Source organism: Schistocerca gregaria, chromosome 6 (assembly GCF_023897955.1).
Source record: "Schistocerca gregaria isolate iqSchGreg1 chromosome 6, iqSchGreg1.2, whole genome shotgun sequence".
Classification (NCBI taxonomy): Eukaryota; Metazoa; Arthropoda; class Insecta; order Orthoptera; family Acrididae; genus Schistocerca; species Schistocerca gregaria.
In genome coordinates, this window is record NC_064925.1 from 35331373 (window position 1) to 35359193 (window position 27821).

Sequence of the window (27821 nt, forward strand, 5' to 3'; positions counted from 1 at the left end):
ACACAGTAATTCCATGCTGTATGTATTGTTAAAAAGTCAGTGGTATACTGTATACAGATGTTGTTACTGGCATAATGTGAAAGTTATTTTGTACTTAGAGCAGACATGCTCTACACGTTATCTCCTTTGGATGTTATTGTCTAACACAGTACCCAAAACTTTTACCCAGAAACTTCTTCCAGTATTGTTTCACTTACAGATCTTATCTGTGTGACCTGCTTTATATTTATTAGAAAACAACATGAACATGTATGTAATCAAAAGAGACAATTTATATGAGCCATTAACTGTGTTATTTGTTGAGATAAATGTGCTTGTTTCAAGTGTTTCCAATTTTTTTTCTGCATTTACTGATGTCGTCATCGGTGCTCAATATTTATTGTTCTTTATAAAGAGACTGAACAACCGTGATCTGTTGTAACATGTTGCTTCCTGTTGTCAACATATGATTTTATCCATTGTGCTGCACGTTCACGTATGCCACAGCTTTAAAGTTTCTGCATCAGAGCTGTGTGGGTCATTGTTTCAGAAGCTTTAGCCAAATCCAGAAACATAGCAGCTACACAGTTTCATTTGTGTAATGCATCTGTAATGGATTGTGTTAGGCCAGAAATAGATGTTCCTTTATATTTCAGTTTTTGGAAAATTATATTCATGTATAAATTAAATACATGTATAAACTGAATATTGTGTGTCTCAAGGACTTCAGTTAATGTACTGTGCGTAAGTGTCCGTAATATAGTTGAGAAATCCAGTAATGTATATAAATGTTGTAGGAAAGTTCTGGCACCATGCAGATACTTTTGGATTAAAGGAGCCCACACACCGAAAAGCAAAAGCGTAAAGTCGTCGATAGGCACACGCAAAAAGAAAGAAAAACTCACTAGCTCTTGAAGTAACTCTTTTTCGAACTAGAAAGTAAGCCGCACAGAGGAAACACACTTGAATACATGTGTCTATGCCTGCCGGACAAACAGTGCCAATGCTGCATTTTTGCAGGTAGACTAGGTTGTGGTGGGGGTAGTGTCAAGTTGGATGGAGAGAGGGAGAGAGAGACTTGGAGAGTGGTTGTGGGTGGTTGGCTAGCAGCTTGGAGGGAGACAGCCGGTTTGTTGCCTAGGACTATGAGGGGTGGCAAGAACACAGTCCAGGCACGTGATGTACGGTTATCAGAGCCAGTGAGGAGCAGTGCACGCTGAAGGTTTCGAGGGAATGACAAGACAGAGGAAGGAGAACTTTTGGGTGGACGGTGCAGGCACATTAGGTTAACAGAGATTGAGGCCATGATGATTACTGGAGTGGAGGATGTGTTGTAAGGATAGCTCCCATCTGTGTAGTTCAGAAAGGCTGGTGGTGGAGGGGAGGATATAGATTACCCTGAACCCTTCACTCTGCCACCAGCTACTGTGAACTATGCAGATAGGAGAGATCCTTCAAATTGTGTGCATCGTATGCATCACCAGAGGGAGGTATCTTGTCTGATTACGAACATAGTGTACCTTCAGCTTCCTTCTGTACCAGCAGAATTCAAAAGCTTCTGTTCTCTTCATATCTGAACAGTAAACAGTTACAAATGGATGTCTGTTGCTGTGGGTATACAAAGATTGAGAGACTTGCACAAGGTAGATCATTATGGAGAGCTACATCAGAGTAATTTTTGGATTCAAGGCAACAATAAAAATCTTGACTTGTTGTGTAACAACTAGAATCATTTTCTCACTTCCACCGTGGGTTGGGAATTGTGTTTATATGAAGAAATAAGGGAAGGGAGGCTGTAAAAAGGAGTGAGTGAAAGAAAGAAAGTTATTCAAAAGCTGTCTCCAATGTTGGAAAAAAGAAATAATCTGGTGTCTGTTATTGTTATTAGAATTTCACTTTTAAAACCTTGCACTGTATATGTTTATTACAAAGATAGGCATGTCTGATATTGTTGTGGATAATTAGTGTGCAAAACTGATAGACCTAAGGTGCATTAAATGATATTTTTAAGAATACATGATTGTTTGATTAAGGTGAATGTAAATTTGGAATTTCATTTGTCCAGGAGCTTCTTACTAGACTGCAGCATCACAATAGCTCAATGCGTCAGGATGCTATACGGGGTCTGGCTGAACTGGTGGCAAATTTCTCATCAGAAGTTCTAGATGGTGTGCACTTGCCCCAAGTGATTGAAAATGTTACTCGCCTTTCTCTAGAGTGTGAATCTGCTGTTCGTAGAGAGGCAGTAAAACTTCTTGGATCAATTTTCAAAAAGGTAATTGATGTATCTTTGTAAAATTCATCTTGGAAAATTAGTTTTGAATCATGATCCAAAAAATAAGTAGAATTTATTCAATACAAACAACATTGAGAGAGAGAGAGAGAGAGAGAGAGAGAGAGAGAGAGAGAGAGAGAGAGAAGTTATCTGTGACATTCGTCTGTAGATCTCATTGTGTTTGCCTGTTATTTAGCATCTTCTTTCTTTTAACTTACCTTGTGAGATTTTGTGAGCCATTAAGAGATTTTCAATCTATTCACCTTTTCCATTTGAGCCTTTAATTGACTTTGTGAATAACTATTACTGATTTAATCCCTGGTTTTTGTGTATTTGTGTCACACATCCTTTAATATAGAGTTAACAGTGTTCAGCAGTATCCAAAATGAATATATCTAAAATTGTTTCATTTGATCAGTGTCATCATTTTCAAACTTTTGACCATATTGCTCAAGTTCTTATTTTGATTTACTTTGGAGATGAAACTAAAAACCTTTTGAAATTTTCCATAGAATTTTATTATTTTCAACCTTCCTCTCTTTCAGAACATTTATTATTTCTTTCAGCCATTAGTGACAAGGAGATTTGTTTGTGTCTGACATGTTTGACAGTCATCTTGCATAGCCTGTTTTCTTTTGTGTGTGATCTAGATGTACTTGAAATATCGTTCTGCATTTGGTTGCATTTAGTTGCTGACTTTTGGTACACAGACCTTCATAAACTCTCTTCATGCATGTGATGATTCGTTTTTAGTATTTTTCTTAGGATTTTCTTCTCGCTCTTTTTGATCTACATCTGCATGGCTACTTTGCAAATAACATTTATGCGACTGGCGCTGGGTTTCTTGAACCAGCCTTACACTAATTCCCAGTCATTCCACTCTTGAACAGCACGTGGAAAAAAATGAACACCTATATCTTTCCATGTGAGCTCCGATTTCCCATATTTTATTATAATCATCATTTATTCCTATGTATCTCAGCATCAACAAAATAGTTTCGCATTCAGAGGCGAAAACTGGTGATTGAAATTTTGTGAGAAGATCTTGCCGCAATGAGAAATGCCTTTGTTGGAATGAAGTCCATCCCATATCTTTTATCATGTCTGCAACACTCTCTCCACTATTTCTCAATGAACGCAAAATGTGCTGTCCTTCTTTAAACTTTCCCAATGTACTCCGTTAATCCTATCTCATAATGATCCCACATCATGCAGCAGTGCTTCAAAAGAGGGTGGACAGGTGTAGTGTAGGCATTATCTTAAGTAGATCTGTTACATCTTCTAGGCATTCTGCCAGTAAAACACAGTCTTTGCCTCACCTTCCCCACAACATTTTTTTGTGTGTTCCTTTTCAGTTTAAGTTGTTCGAAATTGTAATTCCTAGGTATTCAGTAGAAGTTATGGCCTTTAGATTAGATTGATTTTATCATGTTAACACAGTTGAGTGGGTTCCTTTTAGCACTCGTGTAGATGACCTCACACTTTTCATTATTTAGGGTCAATTGTCCATTTTCACACCAAACAGATATCTAAATTGTTTTGCAATTAGTTTTGATCTTCTGATGACTTTACTAGATGATAAATGACAGCATCACCTGCAGACAACATAAGATGGCTGCTCAGATTGTCTCCTAAATCAGTGATAAAGAGGAGCAGCAGAGGGCCTGTGACACTACCTTGAGAAACAGAGAAACACCAGGAATCACTTCTGTTTTACTCAGTGACTTTCCGTAAATTACTATAAACTGTGTCCTCTCTGGCAGGAACTGTGAGTCCAGTCACATAACTAAAATGATATTCCATAATGGCACAGTTCGAGTACAAGATGCTGGTGTCAAAAGCCTTCTGGAACTCTAGAAATAAGGAATCAGTTTGAAATCCGCTGTCGATAGCATTCAGCACTTCGTCAGAGTAAAGATCTACTTGTGTTGCACAATAACAATTTTTTTATAAATTTGTGTTGACTATATGTCAAGACACTGTTCTCTTCAAGGTAAATCATAGTGTTCGAACACAATATATGTTAAAAAATCCTACATCACATAGATATGAATGGTAGGGGGCCTGTAATTTAGTGGATTAATTCTCTCGCTTTCTTGAATATTGGTGTGACATGTGCAACTTTCCAGTCTTTGGCTACAAATCTTCTGTTGAGCGAGTGGTTGTACATGATTTTTAAGTATGGAGCTATTGTATCAGCATACTCTGAAAGGAACCCTGCTGGTACACAATCTGGACTGGAAGACTTGCTTTTATTAAGTGATTTAAGTTCCTTCACTGCTCCGAAGCTATCTGCATCCAAGTTACTGATGTTGGCAGGTGGTGTTCATTCAAATTCTGGAACGGAACATTTGCTTGTTCTTCTTTGGTGAAGGCTGTGTTTGGTAAGTCTGCTGTGGCAGCACTGTCATCAATAGTATTTCGATTGCTAACACACATAGAAAGCATTGATTGTTTCTTGCATATTTTACATACGAGCAGGCTCTCTTTGGATTTTCTACCAGGTTTTGAGACAAAGTTTTGTTGTGGAATGTATTATAAGCATCTCACCATGAAGTCCGCACTAAATTTTGAACTTCTGTAAACGATCACCAACCTTGGGGATTTTTACATTCGTTTAAATTTGGCATGCTCTTTTTGTTGTTTCTGCAACAATGTTCTGACCTGTTTTGTGTACCACGGGGAAGCAGGTATATCTTCAGTTGCTGTTGACAGTGTTTCTGTGAATTCATGCCACAAATCATCTGTACTTACAGTGTTAATTTGGAAGGAGTGGAGTTTGTTTCGCAGGAATATGTCAAGCAGAATTTTTATCTGCTTCTTTGAATAGAGATATTTTTCATTTATTTTTGGAAGAGTTGGGTGTTACATTATTCAGTGTCGCTATGACAACCCTGTGTTCACTAATGTGTGTATCCATTTTGATGCTCATTATTAACACAGGAATAATTGTTTCTAAGAGTTCAAGTGTGTTTGGACAACCATTTGCTATTCAAGTGGGATCATGTACTAACTGCCCAAAATAATTTTAAGAGAATACGTTCGCACAATTTTGAATGATGTTTTATGCATACCTCCAGATTTAAACATGTACTTTTGCCGATATGTTGAGAGTGACTTGAAGTCACCAGCAACTATAATTTTGTGAATCGGGTATGTGTTTGAAATTAGACAAATTTTCTTTGAACCTTTCAGCAATTTCATCATATGACTTGAGAGGTCAATATAGGGAGCCAACTATTAATTTATTTCAGTTGCCTAGAATGACCTCTACCAATACTAACTCACCAGAAGTATCTACTTCAATTTTGCAACAATGTAAACTGCTTCAAACAGCAACAAAGACACCACTGCTAACTGTATTTAGCCTATCATTTCTGAATACCATTAGGTCCTTTGTAAAAATTTCAGCTGAATTTATCTTGGCCTTTTGCCAGCTTTCAGTGCCTGTAACGATTTGAGCATCATTGCTGTCTATTAGCGCTTGGAGCTGTGGTACTTTCCTAATTATGACTGTTATTTGTATGGTTTCTAAATTGATTTTGTTCCTGCGTGTGTGATCTGCACCCTTTGTGAAAAACAGAAAGGGCTCCAGTCTCAGAGATACACTAACAGATCATTCCATGTCAATTCTACCAATTTGAGAAAATGTTCCAGCTGATACCCTCAGATTTGGCTGAAATTTAGCACACCAATGCTACCAAGTGTGGAACACTCATGTACAAAATTTTAAGTTCCCCTGCCAATTAGTTCCAGAATTATGGCTTGTGAAAGTAGGTGGCGTGACCCGGAAATTGCAACCCGCATCTGGCAATCTATCTTCAGACCCAACTTAATAACTTAATAACTTTGGAACTATTCCTCACAGTCCAGTGAAATTTTTACAACCCAGTAACATCCACTTAGAGAACACACTCTATGAATCAAAACACCAATAGCATATTTCTGAGAGAAAATAAAAAATTCCAAAATGTGATTTAAAAAATGTAATACGTTAAAAGCTACATATTGTAGGTGCCCTCTATGCCAAATATAATTCACTCAAAAAGTGGCCTAAGCGCACACAACTCATCTTGCCTGTATCACTCACACAAACAGAGTTACATGCACATGAAAATACAAAAATTTGAAAAATTACCTGAAAAACATGGATTTTCTAAGTGTGGTAGCACAAAAGGGACAAGTGATATCCAAGCCAAATTTCAAACACGGCATAAGTAGACCATAATATGTGGCCAAATTTCAACTTGTTATTGCAATGCATATGTGTATAATAAAGAGGTAGTTGGTTAAGTTTCTGTTAATACGATTTAGCAAGTAATAGTGATGATGCATACAGTTTGTTTCAGATAAAGCTGCAGCAATTGTTGGGAACCATTAGGCAACAGAAAGTTAAACAGTGGTAGTTTTCAGGTACAGAATGAGTCATTGTTAGGCAGGAACAACAAAGGAAACAAGCAACAATTACAGGTTACTCATGTTTTTAACACTCTAGTTCAGACTGGTCAGTACTGTTGTGGAAAGTCCAGTATGGGGGTAGAAGAGTGTACTAGTGGTGCTTTTGTTCAAACAAGTTGCAGTATTGGTAAATCACAAGCATCTGAATGTCATAAAGTAACATATGGAATGAAGTGTGGCATTCGCTTTGTACTGTATGATCTGGATGAATTGGACCAAGATTTGTTGCTATGGAGATCCGGGATACACCCTGTGGGCACAAGAAGTATGGTTCCAGGAAACTTTAGTGTTTGTTATCATCATATGAAAGTGTTTCTGGATAAGTATTCTTTCCTGCAAAGAAGTTGTTTTGATCCATTTCGGATTCATAAGATGACAGTGAAGTGTAGCCTCAGAGAAATTGGTAAAAGCAGTATTGAAAGTGAATCAGTGCATGGGACTTAACATGAAACCAAGACAAAAGTTATGTTCCAGGTGTGTTACACTGCTAAAAAATGAAGAATATTCTGATAATTTACATGACAGTGATGAAGAGCATCAGCCACCTACAACCACAGCAGATTAGCAATTGGATACTTCAGTGACTGCTCTTGGTTTGTCTCCCATGAAAACACCTAAAGTTGGGAAAACAGTCAGTCCCAGCTATGGTAGAAGAAAACTACAAGAAGCTCAAATGGAATTAAAACACAAAATAGCTGACACACTAATGGTGGAAGAGGAAGAACTATCTGCTCCAAAGGAACAAAAATCATGCCAGAAATGCTCTGATTTGGACAAAATTGTGCATGATTTGAAAGAAAAATGTGCCATATCCACACACCAGAAAAAAGTAGCTATTCTTACCCTTGCACATTTCAGCTGGTCTATTGACTACACTGCAAAGGAATTCAATGTTTCTACATATATGGTAAAGCAAGCTAGGAAAATAAAAGCAACCCAAGGAGTGCTTCCACAACTTCAGCAGGCTCAGGGTACGCAATTGAGTTCAGAAATAAAGGTGCTAGTGTCGGAGTTTTATGAAAATAATGACTACAGCTGAATAATGCTTGGAAAAAAGACTATGTAACGGTGAAAATGGGAAATGTACGTGTACAGATGCAAAAAAGACTGTTGCTATGCAACATATCAGAACTATATGTAGAATTCAAGGAAAAGTATCCCAATACCAAAGTAGGTTTATAGTCTTTTTTTCAATCTTCAGCCAAAATGGGTTGTGCCTGTAAGTGCAAGGGGCACATACAATGTTTGTGTATGTGAGACCCATCAAAATGCTAAGCTGATGTTTGCTGCTATAAAGGATTCTGGTCTGGATTACAAAGGTGCAATGAAGCTGCTAGTGTTTGACATCAGTTCCTACAGGTGTGAAAAGTGTCCTGGTAAGGCAAATCGTGCAAAACACATGAATTACAAACTATACGGTGAACTCCTTATGGATGACGATGAACTTGGTTCTTATAAATAATGGAAACACATGGATTGCACAAGTCTTGAAACAAAGCATGGTACAGCGGAAGATTTGGTTGAAATGTGTTGTCAAAAAACGGACAAACTGACCCCACACAGCTTCACAGCAACAGCACAATTGACTTATCTCCAGTTCTGTAAGGATAATTTGAAACAAGATCAAATTATAGTAATACTAGACTTTTCTGAAAATTATGCATTTACAACTCAAGATGCCATCCAAGGATATCATTCGGACAAGAGTCAAGCAACTCTCCAGCCATTTGCGATTTACTATGGAGGTGAATCAGGTGATGTGTCTGCCATGAACCTGTCCATTTTTAGTGACTGTTTAATTCATGATGCCATTGCAGTTCATGCCCACATTCACACTGTCATGGCATAAGTGAAAAACAAACCGCCTCACATACATTTTGCGAAATACTTCAGTGATGGGGCAGGTAGTCAGTACAAAAACAGTAAAAAACCTCAACAATTTATGCATGCATTACCATGATATTCAGATTAATGCAGAATGAAATGTTTTCGCAACGAGTCATGGTGAAAATGTATGTGATGGTATTGGTGCTACCATTAAGAGCATGGCATCACGAGCTAGTCTGCAGCACCCTACAGCAGGTCACATTCTAACAACTCTTCAATTATTTACCTGGACACAGAAAAATATCTCTGGTATACAATCATTCTATGTTTTGAGATGAAATCAGTCGAAGAGTTGCTGAAAAGCAGACTAGAACACGTTAAAACTGTTTCAGGCACAAGGAGCCATCATCACTTCTCTCCAGCAGACTCTGACAATGTGCAGATAGCAGACTGTTCGGTTATAACTATAGGTTAATGCACAACATGTGTCTTCACAGTGTGTCTGACTCAGGATTCAGAAGCAAAAGCAGCAACATACAACCAGGTTGCTGTTATTGCTGTTTATGATGACAAGTGGTGCTTAGGATGTGTTGCAGAGTGCTGTGAAGCAGAAGGTGACGTATTTGTGAACTTCATGGCACCAGCAGGACCAGCAAGATCATTTCATTGGCCACGTTTGGCAGACAGGTGTTGGATTCCTTTTGAACATATTCTTATGGCAGTTCCAGTTCCTACCACAGTGCCAGGAAGACAGTACAATTTGCCACTCAGTGTACAGAGTACAGTAGCTAAAGTGTGGGAGAATTTCTGTTCGGAGCACAATCGACTGGTTTTTATCAGTTAAGGTGCAGTAAACATTAATGATAGGTTGTGTTAATCTGTCTATATGTTGTTGCTTAGTGATTAAACAGTTGTGGGAGAGGATAAGAAGGGGCAAAACACTTTACTATATGTTTTTACAAAATTGTGTTGTGGACAATGGACACATCACCAAATACATCTGTCAAGTTCCATTGTACACAAATGTCTTGCAATAAAATGCTGAAATTTTGAGATATATATCATTATGGTCTACTTATGCAGTGTGTGAAATTTGGCTTGGATACCACTTGTCCCTTTTGTACTACCACACTTAAAAAATCCATGTTTTTCAGGTAATTTTTCAAATTTTTGTATTTTCGTGTGCATGTAACTTAGTTTTTGTGACTGATAGGCCACATAAAGCTTACCACAAAAAATTATACCCTTTTTGAGTGAATTATATTTGGCATAGAGGGCACCTACAATATGTACCTTTAAACGCATTACATTTTTTAATAACATTTTGGAATTTTTTATTTTCCCTCAGAAATATGTTGTTGGTGTTTTGATTCATGGAGTGTGTTCTCTAAATGGATGTTACTGGGTTGTAAAAATTTCACTGGACTGTGTGGAATAGTTCCAAAGTTATTATGACCTGAAGTTGGGTTTGAAGATAGATTGCCAGATGCGGGTTGCAATTTCCGGGTCACGCCACCTTCTTTCACAAGTCATAATTCTGGAACTAATTGGCAGGGGAAACTAATACTTTGTACACGAGTGTTCCACACATGGTAGAATTAGTGTACTGAATTTCAGTCAAATCTGAGACTGGGAGATGGAACCCCTGGTTGAACTGACACAGAATGACCCTATAACCTAAGAAACCGCCAAATGTCACACAGCCTCAGTTACCTGTGTAGCGGCCTTCTGTGTGTAATGGACATCAGACCTATTTAGCGGAGCCCGAAACCACACCACCCTATGCCACAAGTCAAGGAATCTGCTGCCTACAATAAGAGGCCCCATAACACGGTAGTTACAGGCTGAGATGTTTCCACTGAAGCAGGACAAGTGGCTACATCTGGCTGAGGGACATTGTCAGCCACAGACAAGCTTTAACCTTTTGTCAGGCTATCCAGGGAGGCATTATGTTTGTCTCCCAGCAAGACTGTTGTGGCCCAAGGCAACCTCACACTTGACAGCAGGTAAGGGGTCAACGTCAGCCCAAGCAGTAACTGGGCTGGCCATCAGTGCAGACTGTTTGGCAGACATGTTAGTTGTCCTGGATCTTCATTGGATCGCCCCAGTCAGTACACCGCTGTGATTCCCATCCACTGCAGCCTCAAGCTATGTAACCAAAGCCAACACAGCCTGGACCTGAGAGCAAAGTGTCACCTGCATAGCCCGCATCTGCACACAGTAATTACAGTCCCTATCCATACTAAAGACTGCATTACCCAACCAAACAAATGACTAATGACATGCTGTGAAAGTCTACTGTAGAAACTGACAAAAACGTAAGAAATGTGTCTAATAAAATAGATTAACATACAATATTAGACTATTTCCGGCTCCAGTTATGTGTGAGAGTTGCATTTGTGTGTGTGTGTGTGTGTGTGTGTGTGTGTGTGTTTGTGTGTGTTTATTCTGGACAAAGGCTGAAAGCTTATTTTGTGGCAGTCATTTTGTTGTGCCTATCTGTGACTCAGCATCTCTGCTATATGGTGAGTAGCAATTATCCTTCTCATAATATTGTTACAGTCCATCCTGGATTTTCCATTGTTAGATTAACATACAGATATTCAAAAACCAAACTACGAAAGCACACAGGTGGGATTAAATAATTTTCTCCCGGTTAGGAACTTTTAAAATGTCACAGAACTGTTTACTTTCTCACACAAATGAAAACACAAGAACTGTGTCTATTAAATATTAAATTAAGTTGCAGAAATTCAAAAACTTCATTACCAAAGCACATAGATGAAACTATACAATTCGCTCCTGGCAAGGAACCCGTAAAATGTCACAAAATCAGTTACTTCTATTGTTTCAGTCAAATATAGGCACTCCGCTACTTATAAACATTCTGATTTTATCATCGTAATGTTGCTGCTTTTCTTGAGTGGAAATACAACTTTCGCTACACAGTATTATCCAATGTATGAGTCATTCCTGTCTGTCTTGTCTTGAATTTTTGGTCTCATTGCCATATCTGTTCTTTTGTATTATCTTAGTCAAAAGTATTTGGATTCATAGACTTTTTTTTTTTTTTAAACTTGCCATACTATGTATTCAAGAAAACCATCTTCTTGTCTTAACATATCTTTAGACCTAAAGATTTCTTCATAAATTCATGCATCGGCACTTGTTAGTGAGTACATTTAGTTTACAGATTTTATGGTTAATGGAGAAATACTTTCAGAGGGACTTCTTATACCAAGTCTGTTACTCTTTTCTTTACAACAAAAGCTATCTTATAGTGAGGCATGCCTTTCATTGTGCACTTTCCAGGTTTATTTTACAGGAAATCTTGTACTTTCAAATTTGATAATGTATTGATCCATAAAACTTGTAGAAACAAATTACTACACTTTGGTCAATGATTTTTGTCAGCCATTTCAGTTTTACAACTTTTTAAATAGTTTCAGTATTCCATTTCCAAGAAACTGAGTTTCTAATTTTTTTCGCTGCATGTTGGTTAGAGGTACCCAAAAGCCAGTGGCCCAGCACTTGATAACCTGGGAGCAGTTCTCTCCCTCTTTGTCTTTTTTTCTCTTTCTGTTCCGCATATTTATTGAAAGTATGTGCATCCCAGGACTTAAGATTTAGAATGTGAGTCCCAAAATTCTATAATAAATGTCTGTGTTATGTACTACTGTTAGCTGTAATGTAAAGATTTTACTCATGTATAACATGATTTGAATTTAAATACTATGGAAAGTGTAATTACTATTCACCATATAGCAGAGATGCTGAGTCGCAGATAGGCACAACAAGAAGACTGTTTTGTTGTGCCTATTGTGCCTATCTGCGATTCAGTGTCTTCGTCCGCTATATGGTGAGGAGCAACTATCCTTTTAATAATATTGTTACAGTCCTTCCTGGATTTCCATTGTATGATTTGAATTTCCAAGCAGTCAAACTGAAGTATGTTCACTGTACTTTTATGAACTATCTTGAGCTAATGCTAGAGTTCCTTTCTACACAAAAGTCAACTTACTCCTCAGGATTCCTTGAGTGCCTAAGAGAGACTCTTTTAGACAATTCTCATTTGCACTGTCTTCCTATGCCAGCATCACCTTCTAGGTATATTTTTTGACATTGAGAAGGCCTACGATACTACTTGGAGCATCTTATCGTGACGCTGCTCCAGGAAGGGGATATTCGTGGTTGTCTTCTTATTTTTATTCAGTCCTTTCTTCTCGCCATGATATTTTAGATACTGAGTTGGGGATGTCCTGTCTGATCCCTTTGGACAGGAGAATGGTGTCCCTCAAGGAAGCATTTCAAGTGTAACTGTCTTTGTCATAGCTATTAATAGCACTACAGTCATAGTGAAAAGTCCTGTCCAGTGTTCTTTGTTTGCAGATGACTTCTTTGTGTTTTGTTGTTCTTCAAGCCTTGCAGAAACAACACATCAGTTGCAACTAACTCTTCAACATTTGGATGAATGGGCACTAAAGAGTTATATTGAGTTTTGCAACGAGAAGTCTGTGTGTGTTCTTTTTAACCATTCTCATTCCATTGTAACCTTTCCTGAGTTGAAGATGACTGACACTGCCCTTACTTTTAAAGGCACGGTGAGGTTTCTGTGCCTCATATTTGACTCTAAGCTTATGTAGTTACCACGTCTTAAGGACCTGAAAAAAATAGTCACTTAAGGCTTTAAGTATCTTAAAATGTCTTAACATCATGACGGATACAGGGATTAGTGAACACAAGGTCATTGTAGCAATGCTCAAAACCATATCAACCAAAACAACTAAAAATATATTATATATATTTTTTTCCCATGTGGAAGTTTTTAATATATTTTCCCATGTAGAAGTTTCTTTCTATTTTAAAAACAACTAAAAATAAACACAAAATATTTATGTTTAAAACAGCAGACAAAAATTTGCTTTGATGCCTTCCTAAGAGAGTGTCTTCATTCCTTCCAAGCTAATTATGTAAGTGTAGACTAGATATGGCTCAGATTCAAAGATACTGTACTGACAGCAATAGATAGATTCATACCGCATAAGTTAGTAAGAGATGGGACTGATCCACCATGGAACACAAAACATGTGAGGACACTGTTGCAGAAGCAACGAAAAAAGCATGCCAAATTCAGAAGAACGCTAAATCCCCAAGACTGGCTAAGTTTCACAGGAGCTCGAAATTTAGTGTGGATGTCAATGCGAGATGCTTTTAATAGTTTCCACAATGAAACATTTTCTCAAAATATGGTAGAAAGCCCAAACAGATTCGGGTCCTATGTAAAGTACACCAGTGGCAAGAAACAGTCAATACCGTCGTCACTGCATGATAGCAATGGAAATGTTACCAATGATGGTGCCACTAAAGCAGAGTTACTAAATCCAGTTTTCCGTAATTCCTTCATGAATGATGATGACGTAAATATTAAAGAATTCAAAACCAAAACAGCTGTTAGCATGAATGACATAAAAGTAGATATCTTAGGTGTTGCAAAACAGTTCAAATCACTTAAGAAAGGCAAGTCTTCCTGTCTAGATGGTGTACCAATCAGGTTACTTTCAGAGTATGCAGACACATTAGCGCCTTTCTTAGCAATCATATACAACTGCTCACTTGATTAAAGGTCTGTTCCCAAAGACTGGAAAGTAGCACAGGTCACACCAATATTCAAGAAAGGAAATTGGAGTAACCCATTGAATTGCAGACTCATATCACTGACCTCAATTTGCAGTAGGATCTTGGACCATATACTGTACTCGAACATTATGAATCACCTTGAAGAAAAAGGCTTATTGATACATAACCAACAGGGATTCAGAAAATATCATTCTTGTTCAACACAACTAGCTCTTTGTTCCCATGAAGTAATGAGTGCTGTCAACAAGGGATCTCAGATTGATTCCATATTCCTATATTTCCAGAAGGCTTTTAATACCATTAATACTATTAATCAAATTGCGTGCATATGGAGTATCGTCTCACTTGTGTGGACTGGATTCATGATTTCCTCTCGGAGAGGTCACAGTTCGTAGTAATAGATGGTAAATCTTCGAGTAGGATAGAAGTGATATCTGGTGCTCCGCAAGGTAGTGTCATAGGCCCTCTGTTTTTTCTGATTTACATAAATGATCTAGGTGATAATCTGAGCAGTCCTCTTAGATTGTTTGCAGATGATGCTGTAATTTACCATCTAGTAAAATCATCGTACTATCAATTCCAATTACAAAACGATCTAGAGAGAATTTCTGAATGGTGCGAAAAGTGGCAATTGGTACTAAAAAAAGAAAAGTGTGAGGTCGTCAACATGGGTACTAAAAGAAATCTGATAAATTTTGGGTATATTATAAATCGCACAAATCTAAGGGTTGTCAATTCGACTAAATACCTAGGAATTACAATTACGAGCAACTTAAATTGGAAAGACTACATAGATAATATTGTGGGGAGGGCAAAACAAAGACTGTGCTTTGTTGGCAGAACTCTTAGAAGATGCGACAAACCCACTAAAAGGACAGCCTACATTACACTTGTGTGTCTTCTGCAGGAATATTGCTGCATGGTGTGAGATCATTACCAGGTAGGATTGACGTAGGACATTGAAAAAGTGCAAAGAAGGACAGCTCTTTTCATGTTATCACACAATAGGGGTGAGAGTGTCACTGATATGATACATAAGTTGGGGTGGCAGTCACTGAAACAAAGGTGGTTTTCTTTGTGGTAAGATCTATTTACAAAATTTCAATCGTTAACTTTCTCTTCTTAATGAGAAAATATTTTGTTGACACCCACCCACATAGGGAGAAATTATCATCATAACAAAATAAGAGAAACCGGAACTTGAACGGAAAGATTTAGGTGTTCTTTTTTCCCATGCGCCATTTGAGAGTGGAATAGTAGAGAAGTAGTACAAAAATGGTTCGATGAACCCTCTGCCAGGCACTTAACTGTGAATTGCGGAGTATCCATGTAGATGTAGATGTAGCCACAGCACAAGGAAGTAGTTTTACAGGCATATGTGTGATCTTGGCTCGATTATGTGTGCACGGTGTATGGGTCTGCAAGACACTCTTATTTAACGATGTCAGACGTGGCGCTCCGTGAAGGGATTCAGTTGGCCACTGGGGCATTCAGAACAAGCCCCATACCAAGCCTCTTGCAGAGGCCGGTTAACCACCACTTCACGTCAGGCGATGGCTGCTTACGGTGCACCAGTTGTATAAAACACTGTCCACACCGTACAAACCCACCTGCCATACTGTTGCTTAGCCTCCACTGGAAAGGCTGTTTCGTAACTGGCAACATGCAATGAGACCTATGGGATTCATGCACAGAATTGCCTTCTAGAGATGGATGTGGCCTGTCTTCACGTCTTACATCATTGGTAGGAGCAGGTTTCCACTGTGGCTTCTGTGGAGGCCCAGACTTATTTTAGAGTTGACAAATTTTAAGAAAGATCGTATATCAGATTTTACATTTCAATCTCTGTTTTTAAACATTTTAGATATGCATCACAGTTCCACAATAGTGTACACTGATGGCTCCAAGCAAGGAAATTTCCTCGGCTGCCCTGTCGTGTTCCCCAACCGCGTCACCAGGATTCGCCTTCCTGACGAATATGCCATTTTCTCAGCTGCACTCTTCACGAGTCTGAAGGCACGGGAGCAGATGCTTCGTATTGGGGGCAGACGGTTTCTCATTTTCTCTAGTTCCCTCAGTGCCTTACAATTGTTACAGAACGTGTACCCAGTTGAGGAGTTAGTCTGGCTGGTATATGACTAACTGTACTTGCTCCAGTGGCAGGATAAGCAGATGTCACTCTGCCGGGTGCCAGGTCACGTATGGATACGGGGAAATGAACGGGCCGATCAGGCTGCCGAGGAGGCCCGCAGAGGTCCGCAGAGGACAGGATGTGGCACAGTGCCTTATTCCCTTGCAAGTTGTCATTTATGGGATGAGGATTGGCTGGCAATGACTGCCAATAAGCTGTGGTTGGTGCAGACGACAACCCGGCCGCGGCATTCCTAGTGTCAGTTGCTTCTGCGAGATGAAGTGGCCCTCACGCATCCTCACACACAGCTTTTTACAATGTCGACAGGATCCCCCATTTTGTGATGCTTGTGGCGTGCACATCTCTATCTGCCATATTTTAACAGAGTGCATTTTATATTGTGACGCAAGGACAGGAGCAAATATTGGTGGGGATCTGCACTCTATTTTAGCTGATGGTGAGACGAGTGTGATAAAGGTTTTAATGTTTTGTGATGTTTCTGGACTCAGGGCTTAACTTTTAGGCTGGAGGTTTTAGTGTGTTGCAGAGTGGCTGTCTTCTGCATTTTTTATTCTTGTGGTCAGCCAGCGGTGTCCATCTGCTATATTGTTTTAGCTCCTGACACCACTTTCATCCTGTGTCGTTAATGTTTACTACTGATGTAATACTTTTTTGTGTGGTTCTGTGCGAGTTTGCAAGTAGTTTTCCAACATTTGTTACCTGAGTTTTATGTGCTGTTTTATCTTCCTGTTTTGTGTATTTTACTGACACTTGCGTGGGCGCTAAAGACCTTGCTGCCGTGCGGCCGTACAAAATTGTTCGTGTCATTTGCACAGCCTCTGACCAAGTACTGCTGTGTTCATTATCAGGGTGACACCTGTTGTCATTGACACTTTATACAGGTGTTTATTTACTTTTATAATGTTCACTCTGATACCTGTATATTGTAAGAAGCTACGTTCCAGGGTAACTGTGCACATTTACAAAGCATATACACTATTTGATCAAACTGTCTGGGGACCTTTATGTAACACTGAATTGATCGCTAGATGCCTCGACAGGCAGACCCACCAGCATAAAAGGAGGCAGGGAGTACATTGTTGTCAGCAGAGAAGCTGCAGAGCAGAGTTGGTCAGCCAGGAGAGCTCAGTGGCTTCGAATGTGGACTAGTCATTGGATGCCACGTGAGCAACAAATCTATTGGGGATATGCGAACTCTTTTAAAGCATGCCATGTCATCTGTTAGCAATGTAGTTGTAAAGTGGAAACATGAAGGAGCAACTGTAGCTAAACTGAGTACTCGTATACTAATGGACAGGGACTGCCGAACATTGCGTATGGTGATTGTAAAAAATTTCGTGAAACTTGTGGAAGGAATCACGTGAGTGTCACCAGTTGTCCAACTAACACAGTGATTGTGTGCATGAAGTTAAAAAGAATGGAGTACACTGGTTGAGCACCTATTTGTAAGGCACACATTTTTATAATCAAAAATAAATGATGCTTAAAATGGTATAAGAAGTGGTGCTATTTGACAGTGGATGGCTGGAAATGAGTGACTCACATTGATAAATTGTGCTATATCCTCTGATAATGTGATGGGAGGACACTACCTGCCATAATGGCAGCAGTGATGTACAGAGGTGATGGATTTACCGTATGGGGGCATTTTTTGTGGTTGATTTGGGTTGTTGTTGTTGTGGTCTTCAGTCCTGAGACTGGTTTGATGCAGCTCTCCATGCTACTCTATCCTGTGCAAGCTTCTTCATCTTGCAGTACTTACTGCAACCTACATCTTTCTGAATATGCTTAGTGTATTCATATCTTGGCCTCCCTCTACAATTTTTACCCTCCACACTGCCCTCCAATGCTAAATTTGTGATCCCTTGATGCCTCAGAATATGTCCTACCAACCGGTCCCTTCTTCTTGTCAAATTGTGCCACAAACTCCTCTGCTCCCCAATTCTATTCAATACCTCCTCATTAGTTATGTGATCTACCCATCTAATCTTCAGCATTCTTCTGTAGTACCACATTTCGAAAGCTTCTATTCTCTTCTTGTCCAAACTAGTTATCGTCCATGTTTCACTTCCATACATGGCTACACTCCATTCAAATGCGTTCAGAAATGACTGCCTGACACTTAAATCTATACTCAATGTTAATGTTGATTTGGGTATGGTCCACTTACTGCACCTAAGAAAACGCTATATGTGGAAGGATATGAACACATTTTACAGGATTGTTCATAAATTAAGGGAAAGGCAACCACTTGCATAAAATTGCCTGATGTGACACACAGAAACATGTAATGGAAAACAATATTCACACTAAGTTTTCAGCTCTTGCTCTTTTTCTGTGTGTCACACACCTTGCTAGAAAAGAGTAAGAGCTCAAAGGATTGTGTGAATATTGTTTTCTGTTACGTGTTTCTATTTGTCACTCACATAGCTAGAAAAAGAGCAAGAGCTCAGAAGTTAGTGGGAATGTTGTTTGCTGTTATGTTTTTCTATGCATCGCACATCAGGATGATTCAGATGAATGGTTGCAATTTCCTTATTAGTATTATAAATACTGAGAATTTCACTTGTTGTTTTATAGAATTGTGTATTGCGAACAGAAGGGAAACAGTTGGGAGTCAATGATTGATTTTTGTCTGCATGACGTTTCACACTCTCGAGAACCAGCACGAATGAGGCAGTGGTTTGTAGACAATAGCGTTCAAGTGGGTGTCCGACATCGGTGCTTTCACTGGTTTCTTTTCTTGAGGAGGAATAGGCAACCATTCCTATAGAAACATTCAGACGCCTCATTGAGAGTGTCCCCAGCAGAGTTCAACCTGTCATAAACATAAGGGTGGACATATCCTATATTAATGTCCACCTCATCTGGATATTTTTTATCATATATTGTACTTGGACCAAGAGGAAGATGTCAGTAGTTTACTGTGTCAGATTGGAAATTTATAGATGATTTGCAGCTAACTACAAAGACTCTCCCAAAAGAACCTGGAGCATTTACTTGGGGAACACTAGGCAAAAAAAATATGAATTTCATTCGATAACCTATCCTTTTCCTTTGCACAGAAAGGCTCACAATAGCCTGCATGCTCCATTGGCAGTAGGTTGCTAGTGTCAGTGAATCATTTGAGTGATAAACATGAGATTCCCATATGTAAGGCATATGTGGCACACTTCTCTTACTCTGGAGAGACATTCTTAGTTTTGGCAGTAATTTAGAGTACTTAATTCCGATATCCAGTACTCGTGTGAACATACTATCACAAATTCAGAATTTTTAATAAATAAATTGCTTTGCTTTGTTCGTTGTACCTAATGACTTCATCCATAATTGAGTACCTTTGACTCGTATGGGCTCATACAACTTAAGAGAATAAGTAAAAACTGAACAAATATGTGCTAACGAAAAATCGTTAGTAACCTTCATACCAAATGCTTAAAAAAAATGTGGCTGACACAAAGTGCTCGTCGCCAATAGGCATTCGACAGAGACTTTAACCTCTGCTAACATTTGCTCAAATCCTTTATGATTCAATAACAAAAGATAAGAAATCACAGAAACTTAAACTGTATATTATCGTAACAAGAAGCTATCGCTATACAGCCCAGTGCTGTTCATGCTTATGCCATCGAAATTTAGTTGAATCTACATCTACAGGGTTACTCTGCAAGTCACACTTAAGTGCCTGGCAAAAAGGAACGTCTAAATCTTTCCGTTCAAGCTCTGATTTCTATTATTATTATTATTATGATAATTTCTCCCTACGTAGGTGGGTGTTAACAAAATATTTTTGCATTTGGAAAAGAAAGTTGGTGATTGAAATTTCGTAAATAGATATCGCAGCAAAGAAACCGCCTCTTTTTTTTCTTTTTTAGTGACTGCCACCCCAACTCGCGTATCATATCAGTGACACTCTCACCCATATTGCACGATAACACGAAATGAGCTGCCCTTCTTTGCACTTTTTCGATGTCCTCCATCAATCCTATCTGGTAAGGATCCCATACCGCGCACCAATATTCCAGCAGAGGATGAACAAGTCTAATGTAGGCTGTCTCTTTATAAGTGTTCTGCCAACAAAGCACAGTCTTTGTTTCGCCTTCCCCACAATATTATCTATGTGATCTTTACAATTTAAGTTGCTTGTAATTGTAATTCCTAGGTATTCAGTCGAATTGACAGCCCTTAGATTTGTGCAATTTATCGTATACCCTAAATTTATCAGATTTCTTTTAGTAGTAAGGAAGTAGTAAAGATGATGCTGCTTTCAAAAAAGCTGCTGCCTCCTCAGTTTTACTATAAGCTGCTGTTTATCTTATGTCAGTAACTTGACATTTACTTGATTACAGTTGTATTTTTTTCAAAGAAAATAATTTTATATCTGTAATTTCTGAGTCCTTGCCACATATATATCAGTAAATTTGATTTCTTAAATCTAGAACTAGTGTCCATTTGTTTATTTTGTAATTCATATAGATCTTCAGTTTTATTCCGATTTTGAAATTTTGCACACTTCACCTTAAAGACAAGAGAAAGATCGTCTTCATAAGATTTCATAATCTGACTTGAAGCATATATGTATGTAATATATGAAGGGTAAAGGTTGTTACTAATGTAAATATATTGAGGTGAATTGACTGTAATTGCTATCACAAGAATAAATTACAGTGGCAATACGCGTGTCAAAGATATTACCATCAGATATCACTAGATTGCAGGATGAGCAAAAGCTCCAGAATATGACAGAAAGGTGCCATTGTGACATATGGTATATACTCTAGAATATATTTTAGTCAGTGTTTCATAGCTATTTTTATAATAAAAATCCACAGTGTCATACAAGTGGTAAGACAGCTTGTGGATATAATACCAACAAAAGGTACTAGATTGCATGCTCTTCGAACATGATGTGAGATGTCCCGAACTGTGTCATAAACTGTTTGAACAGTTCAAGACGTGCTTAAACACAGCCTTACTCGAAACTGAAAACTGAACCAAAATGACGCCCGTCGATTTAAAGCGATTGTAGTTTTCCATGCGACAAGGCACGGGGCTGGTAACTTTGTGTGGCAGATACTAAACGTCACAGGCAATGCTGAGTGCTGCAGCAAGTATTCAAATAATTTGTAAAATTTATTGCTTTATGTCAGATGGGAGCTTGTCAAATATCTTACTACCAGAGTACATAACTCCATTCTGGGCCATGGACAAGGGGGAAAAATCTACACGAAAATTACTTTTGCGTCTTGTGGTGAGACTGAGTACTACATAGCTCTGTTGATACTGAATTTTGTCATGAGCAACAAAAACCATTAAGAAGTAAGTTTGTTGGGAAGTAATTTTAAGATTACCAAGATTCTCCAAAAGGCCTCTGAGATGTACAGTTATCTGCACCACACAGTATTCTTATTGCTCATTACTGCATAACAACGTTTTATGTGCTTCAGGTGCCCTGCCAAAGAAGATAATTCCCTTAGGCAATAGGAAGTAAACGCAAAAGTATGCAAAACAAGCTGACTCTCTTGTTTGCAGGTCAACACAGTGGGAGATGCTTCTGAGGTCACAGCATCTTAAACTGAGGCTCTTGATTAGTTTCTCCATGTGATGACTCTGCTGTAACTTGTTATGTAGTTGACACCAGGGAATTTGACACTATGTTTATTGAGTGTATGACCAGTAATGTCTAGTTCTTATTTTAAAAGGCCATTGCTACTTGTTTGAAAGTGTATAATGGATGTTACCACAGGTATTTGCTGCTGAAGAGTACTTAAACAGGGTACCAACTCCGTGAATGTGATCTGTCAGTCATATGTTTGTAGTTACCTGTACCTTTAAATCTTCACTTTCTGCAATCATGCCACTCTTTCAGCATGTGGTCCTGCTGTGTAGTGCCACTTGTAGCTGTGTTGAACTTCCTCGTTGCCTGCAGGAAAGCACTGTGATAATGGAAAATTATGTTTGCTACCCACTAGCTACGAATTAAGTTAAGAGGGAATTAGTTTAGGAAATGAGACACTTAAAGTAGTAAAGTAGATTTGCTATTTGGGGAGCAAAATAACTGATGATGGTCGAAGTAGAGAGGATATAAAATGTAGACTGGGAATGGCAAGGAAGGCGTTTCTGAAGAAGAGAAATTTGTTAACATTGAGTATAGATTTAAGTGTCAGGAAGTCGTTTCTGAAAGTATTTGTATGGAGTGTAGCCATGTATGGAAGTGAAACATGGACGATAAATAGTTTGGACAAGAAGAGAATAGAAGCTTTCAAAATGTGGTGCTACAGAAGAGTGCTGAAGATTAGGTGGGTAGATCACATAACTAATGAGGAGGTATTGAATAGGATTGGGGAGAAGAGAAATTTGTGGCACAGCTTGACAGGAAGAAGGGATCGGTTGATAGGACATGTTCTGAGGCATCAAGAGATCACCAATTTAGTATTGGAGGGCAGTGTGGAGGGTAAAAATTGTAGAGGGAGACCAAGAGATGAATACACTAAGCAGATTCAGAAGGATGTCAGAGATGGAGAAGCTTGCACAGGATAGAGTATCATGGAGAGCTGCATCAAACCAGTCTCAGGACTGAAGACCACAACAACAACAACAACAATCTGTGCATAAATAAAAAATGCACCTACAGTGTGTGCTGTCTTACCTCTGCCACCACTACCGTAAATGAACGCTTCTAGACTTTCATCGGCACAGTAGTGGGACAAGTTGCTACCTTGAATAGCAGCAACATTTATCACAACAAATCCTCTGGCTAAGATGAAAGATGTCATGTACAATAATTTAAATAACTAATCACAGTATGGAATAACTTTTACTTTCCATAAATTACTATTAATTCTGCATCAAGAGCCTTTTAAAACAAAGTGTTGTTCCCATTTTTTTCCACAACACAATACACACATTCAGATATTTTCAATTGTTTTGGCAGCAGAATCAGCAGACTCATTTCTTGTAAGACAGGTGTGACGAGGAACTCACATGGAATATTATGGTGGCTCCCTCAACAACGTGCAAGTGTTAGCTTTCTTAGACCCATTGCACTAAGGCATGGACTGCCTACAGCAGTGCTCTGAAGGGTATTGACAGAATCGGAGTGTGTTGCACAATTAAGAATTCTGTGTTGCCGGATGTACTGGCTAGCCTGATCGAGGGTAAAGAGCTCTGCTGTAAAAACTGAGTTTGTTCTTGAAGCCAATACTGAAAATTGTCAGTGCCAATGGAGAAGGTACACCCAACACCACAGTCTGTCGTAGAATCGTCAGTGTACACAAAGGTGCTATCGCTAAGTTGAGTGCAAACCGCCTGCTAGCGCTTCCATTCCTTCGGATGATCTGCGTGTTGCCATCTGTTGGCAGATGGTGCCACTTTGGCACCACCACTGGTCTTGTCTTCACGTGCGTATTGGCACTTTCTTTTTAGTCATCACCATTTGTGAGGTGACACTCCATCACTTAGATGTGCTCCTGTGATCAATCTTTGATGATTCGCTATTTTGTGACTCAATGCCCTTTTTTTAACTGCTTACATTCCAGTGAATGTTTGCAGTCTTGAGTCATCGACCATGTTAGCAAACAGCATGTGGGTTACTAGCCACTTTTTGTTTATTTATTTTTCTTTCATAGCAATATTTCAAAGGACATTTAATCTTCAGTTCAGGAACTCCGCTGTCTCTATGGTGTATTTTCTGGACCTTTCTCCATATGGAAGTTCTTATTTCTAGCTCTTTCCTTCTGTCAGTTGGGCTTAATGTACAGTTTCTTTTCATCTATAACTGCATGGATACTCTGCAAATCACACTTAAGTGCCTGGCAGAGGTTTCATTGAACCACACACAACAATTCTCTGTTTTTCCAATCTCAAACTGAACACGGAGAAAACGAACACCTACACCTTTCCTTGCTAGCTCCGGTTTCAATTATTTTATTATGATGATAATTTCTCCTTATTTAGGTTGGTGTCAACAAAATACTTTCACATGTGGAGGAGAAACATAGAGATTAAAATTTTGTGAGAAGATTTCACTGCAATGAATAACACCTTTGTTTTAATTATGTCCACCATAAATCCTGTATCATGTCAGTGACACTCTCTCCTGCATTTCACAATAATACAAAACATGCTGCCCTTCTTTGCACTTTCTCGGTGTACTCCATTAATCCTATCTGTTAAGGATCCTAGACTGTGCAGCAGTACTCCAAAACAGGATGGATAAGTGTAGTGTAGGCAGTATCTTTAGTAGATCTGTTGCTTCTCTTAGGTGTTCTGCCAATAAAACACTGTCTTTAGTTTGCCTTCCACACAGCGTGTTCTGTGTGTTATTTCCAATTTAAGTTGTTTGTACAGTGAAAAACCAAAGAAACTGGTACACCTGCCTAATATTTTGTAGGGCCCCTCAAGCATGCAAAAGTGCCGTGGCATGACTTAACTAATGTCTGAAGCAGTGCTGGAGGGATCTGACACCATGAATCCTTCAAGGCTGTCCATAAATTCGTAAGAGTACGAAAGGGTGGAGAACTCTTGTGAACAGCATGATGCGAGGCATCCCAGATATGCTCATAATGTTCATGTCTGGGTTGTTTGGTGGCCAATGGAAGTGTTTAAACTCAGAAGAGAGTTCCTGGAGCCACTCTAGCAATTCTGGACATGTGGGTTGTTGCATTGCCCTGCTGTAATTGCCCATGTCTATTGGAATGCACACCGGACATGAATGGATGCAGCTGATCAGACAGCATGCTTATGTATGTGTCATCTGTCAGTCATATCTAAACATATCAGGGGTTCCATATCACTTCAACTGCACAGGCTCCACACAATCACAGAGCCTCCACCAGCTTGAACAGTCCCCTGCTGACATGCAGGGTCCATGGATTCATGTGGTTGTCTCCATACCCGTACACGTCCATCCGGTCAATACAATTTGAACAAAACTTGTCTGACCAGGCAACATGTTTTCATCATTAACAGTCCAATGTGGGTGTTGATTGGCACAGGCAAGGCATAAAGCTTTGTCGTTCATTAATCTAAGGTACACAAGTGGGCCTTTGGCTCCGAAGCCCATATCAATGATGTTTCGTTGAATGGGTCATACAATGACACTTGTTGATGTCCCAGCATTGAAGTCTGCAGCAATTTGTGGAAGGGTCGCACTTTTGTCTTGTTGAAAGATTCTCTTTGGTTGTTGTTGGTCCAATTCTTGCAGATCTTTTTCCGGCCGCAGCGATGTTGAAGATGTGATATTTTACCGGTTTCCTGATACTCATGGTACACTCGTGAAATTGTCATGCGTGAAAATCCTCGTTTCATCACTACCTCGGAGTTTGCTGTGTCCCGTCGCTAGTGCGCAAACTATAACATGACATTTAAATTCACTTGAATCTTGGTAACGTGCCATTGTAGCAGCAGTAACCGATCTAACAACTGTGCAGACACTTGTTGTCTTATATAGGTGTTGCCAATCGCAAGCACCGTATTCTGCCTGTTTGCATATCTCTGTATTTGAATATGCATGCCTATACCAGATTATTTGGCTTTTCAGTGTATTTGTAATTCTTCGGTATTTAGTTGAATTTACGACCTTTAAGTTTGACTGATCTGTCATGTAGCTAAATGTTAAGAGATTTATTTTAGCACTTATCTAGATGACCTCACATTTTTCCTTATTTGTGGTCAATTACTTATTTTTACATCATACAGATATTCTTTCTAAATTGTTTGCAGTTTGTTTTGATCTTCTGATTTATTAGATGACAAGTGACAGCATCATCTGAAAACAACCTAAGTTGTGACTTCTGAAATTTTCCCGGCGTATTTGTTCTTCTAATAATTTCCGGGTATGTAGCCGGATCCCGTCGACATTCTGCCACGATATTTCGGCCCAGAGACGTCCGGCCATCATCAGGTGAGTACACAACTACTGAAGAGCCCATTTTTTCAAACATTTTAAACAGAGATGGGGCCCCTCCACGCCCGCACCAACGTGGTGACCAAACCAAAAGTTCTACTGTCACCTCCGTCAACTTGTTAGTTATCTAATTAGTCGATCACAGGATGCTGGGCTGTGATGTTATCCGTGCGTCTGGGTAAGATTACGCATTAACACGGTCCATCAGGTGATAGATTGTGGGCGAAACGCGAATGAGGGTAGCGATTTGAAGAGCAGAGGAAAAAAAGTGCCAAGGCTCGTGCCGAGGGAAAAAAACCTCTGCGACAGTGGGATGGGTAGTAAGAGCAGTAGTGGCTTACTAGCTGCGACAGTTCATGTAAGGTTGGGTTTGTTAGTGTGGGTATCATGCATCATACCGTGACGCGATGGCGATGTGTCCTGATCTGCTGCTGCATTCCTGAAACAGTCCTGAAACAATCAAGGTTCGTTATATATTAGTGGGTGATTGGCCAAAAATCATCTCACTGTGTGAGGGGTGGGTGTAGCTTGTCTGCATGTTGTGTACGGTACGGCTTCCCTGCGTGTTGCCGGTTCTTCGGCAGGTGTGTTACAGCTGGTTATCCAGTAGTCGTGGCTGACAGGCAGGGGCTCACCTGTACCGTTGTGTTTGCGTGCACTTGGCCATAGATGTTAGGTCCTAGCAAGTATCTTTTTTGGTATGTTATGTTTCCATCTATGGTTGTGGTCGTAGTTCCCCAGATTCAGAATAAACGGGTTCTGCGAGTGTCTAGAGTTTCTGTATAGTCTCGTGGCGAGTTTATGGATTACCTCCGTGAGAGTCTCAAGGCGGTATTCCCGGTGAAGATCCGCGATGCGTGTGTATCGTGGAGCATTGCTTATGATTTTGCTTCTGATTTTGTATGATCTGCAGACGGCGCAGACGTGTGGGCGCAGCGTATCCCCAGACAGGGGCTGCATACGTCATCAGGGGTCGAATAAGTGTCATGTATAGGGACCTCGACACCCGTCTGTTCAGTGTACTACGCCTGTTGAGCATAGGGTAGAGTTGTCTGAGCCTCGCGCTTGCTCTGTTGGTCATGTGTTGTATGTGGTCCCCCCAGAGTAGTTTCCGGTCCAGCCAGACACCAAGGTATTTGACTTTCTCGCAGAAACGTATTGGGCGTGCATGTAGTGTTATTGGTCTACAGTGCCGATGTTTGCACAGATGTTTCGGTCTTCTTGTGAACAGAACGGCTTCGCACTTGTCGATGTTTACTTTAACACGCCATTTCTCCAACCAAGGCTCAGCCGCTCTGAGTGCAGTCTGTAATCGTGACGTAATGTTTGATGGTTTCCAATCTTGCGCGAGGATGGTGGTGTCATCCGCGTAGATTGCCATCGTTGTGTTGTGTGTGGTTGGGAGATCGTTTATGTACAGGTTAAACAGTAGGGGCCCTAGGATGCTTCCTTGGGGTACTCCCGCGTTTATACCGTGTCGTGTTGATTGTTTTCCCTGCACGTCAGTGTTGAAACTCCTGTCTGTGAGGTATGAGTGTATGAGACGCACCAGCCCGTCTGGGAACCCTGCGTCGCTAAGTTTGCGT

General features: G+C 39.6%; 1 protein-coding gene across 3 annotated transcripts in view; it reads left to right on the forward strand.

Moving 5' to 3' along the window:
• Nucleotides 1-27821, forward strand: part of LOC126279124 (testis-expressed protein 10 homolog) — a 202738-nt gene that overhangs the window by 43308 nt on the left and 131609 nt on the right. For all 3 annotated transcript variants that reach the window (XM_049979607.1, XM_049979606.1, XM_049979605.1), the window contains exon 3: nt 2045-2254. In XM_049979607.1, the coding sequence (XP_049835564.1) occupies nt 2045-2254 (210 nt within the window). The remainder of the gene's footprint in view (nt 1-2044; nt 2255-27821) is intronic.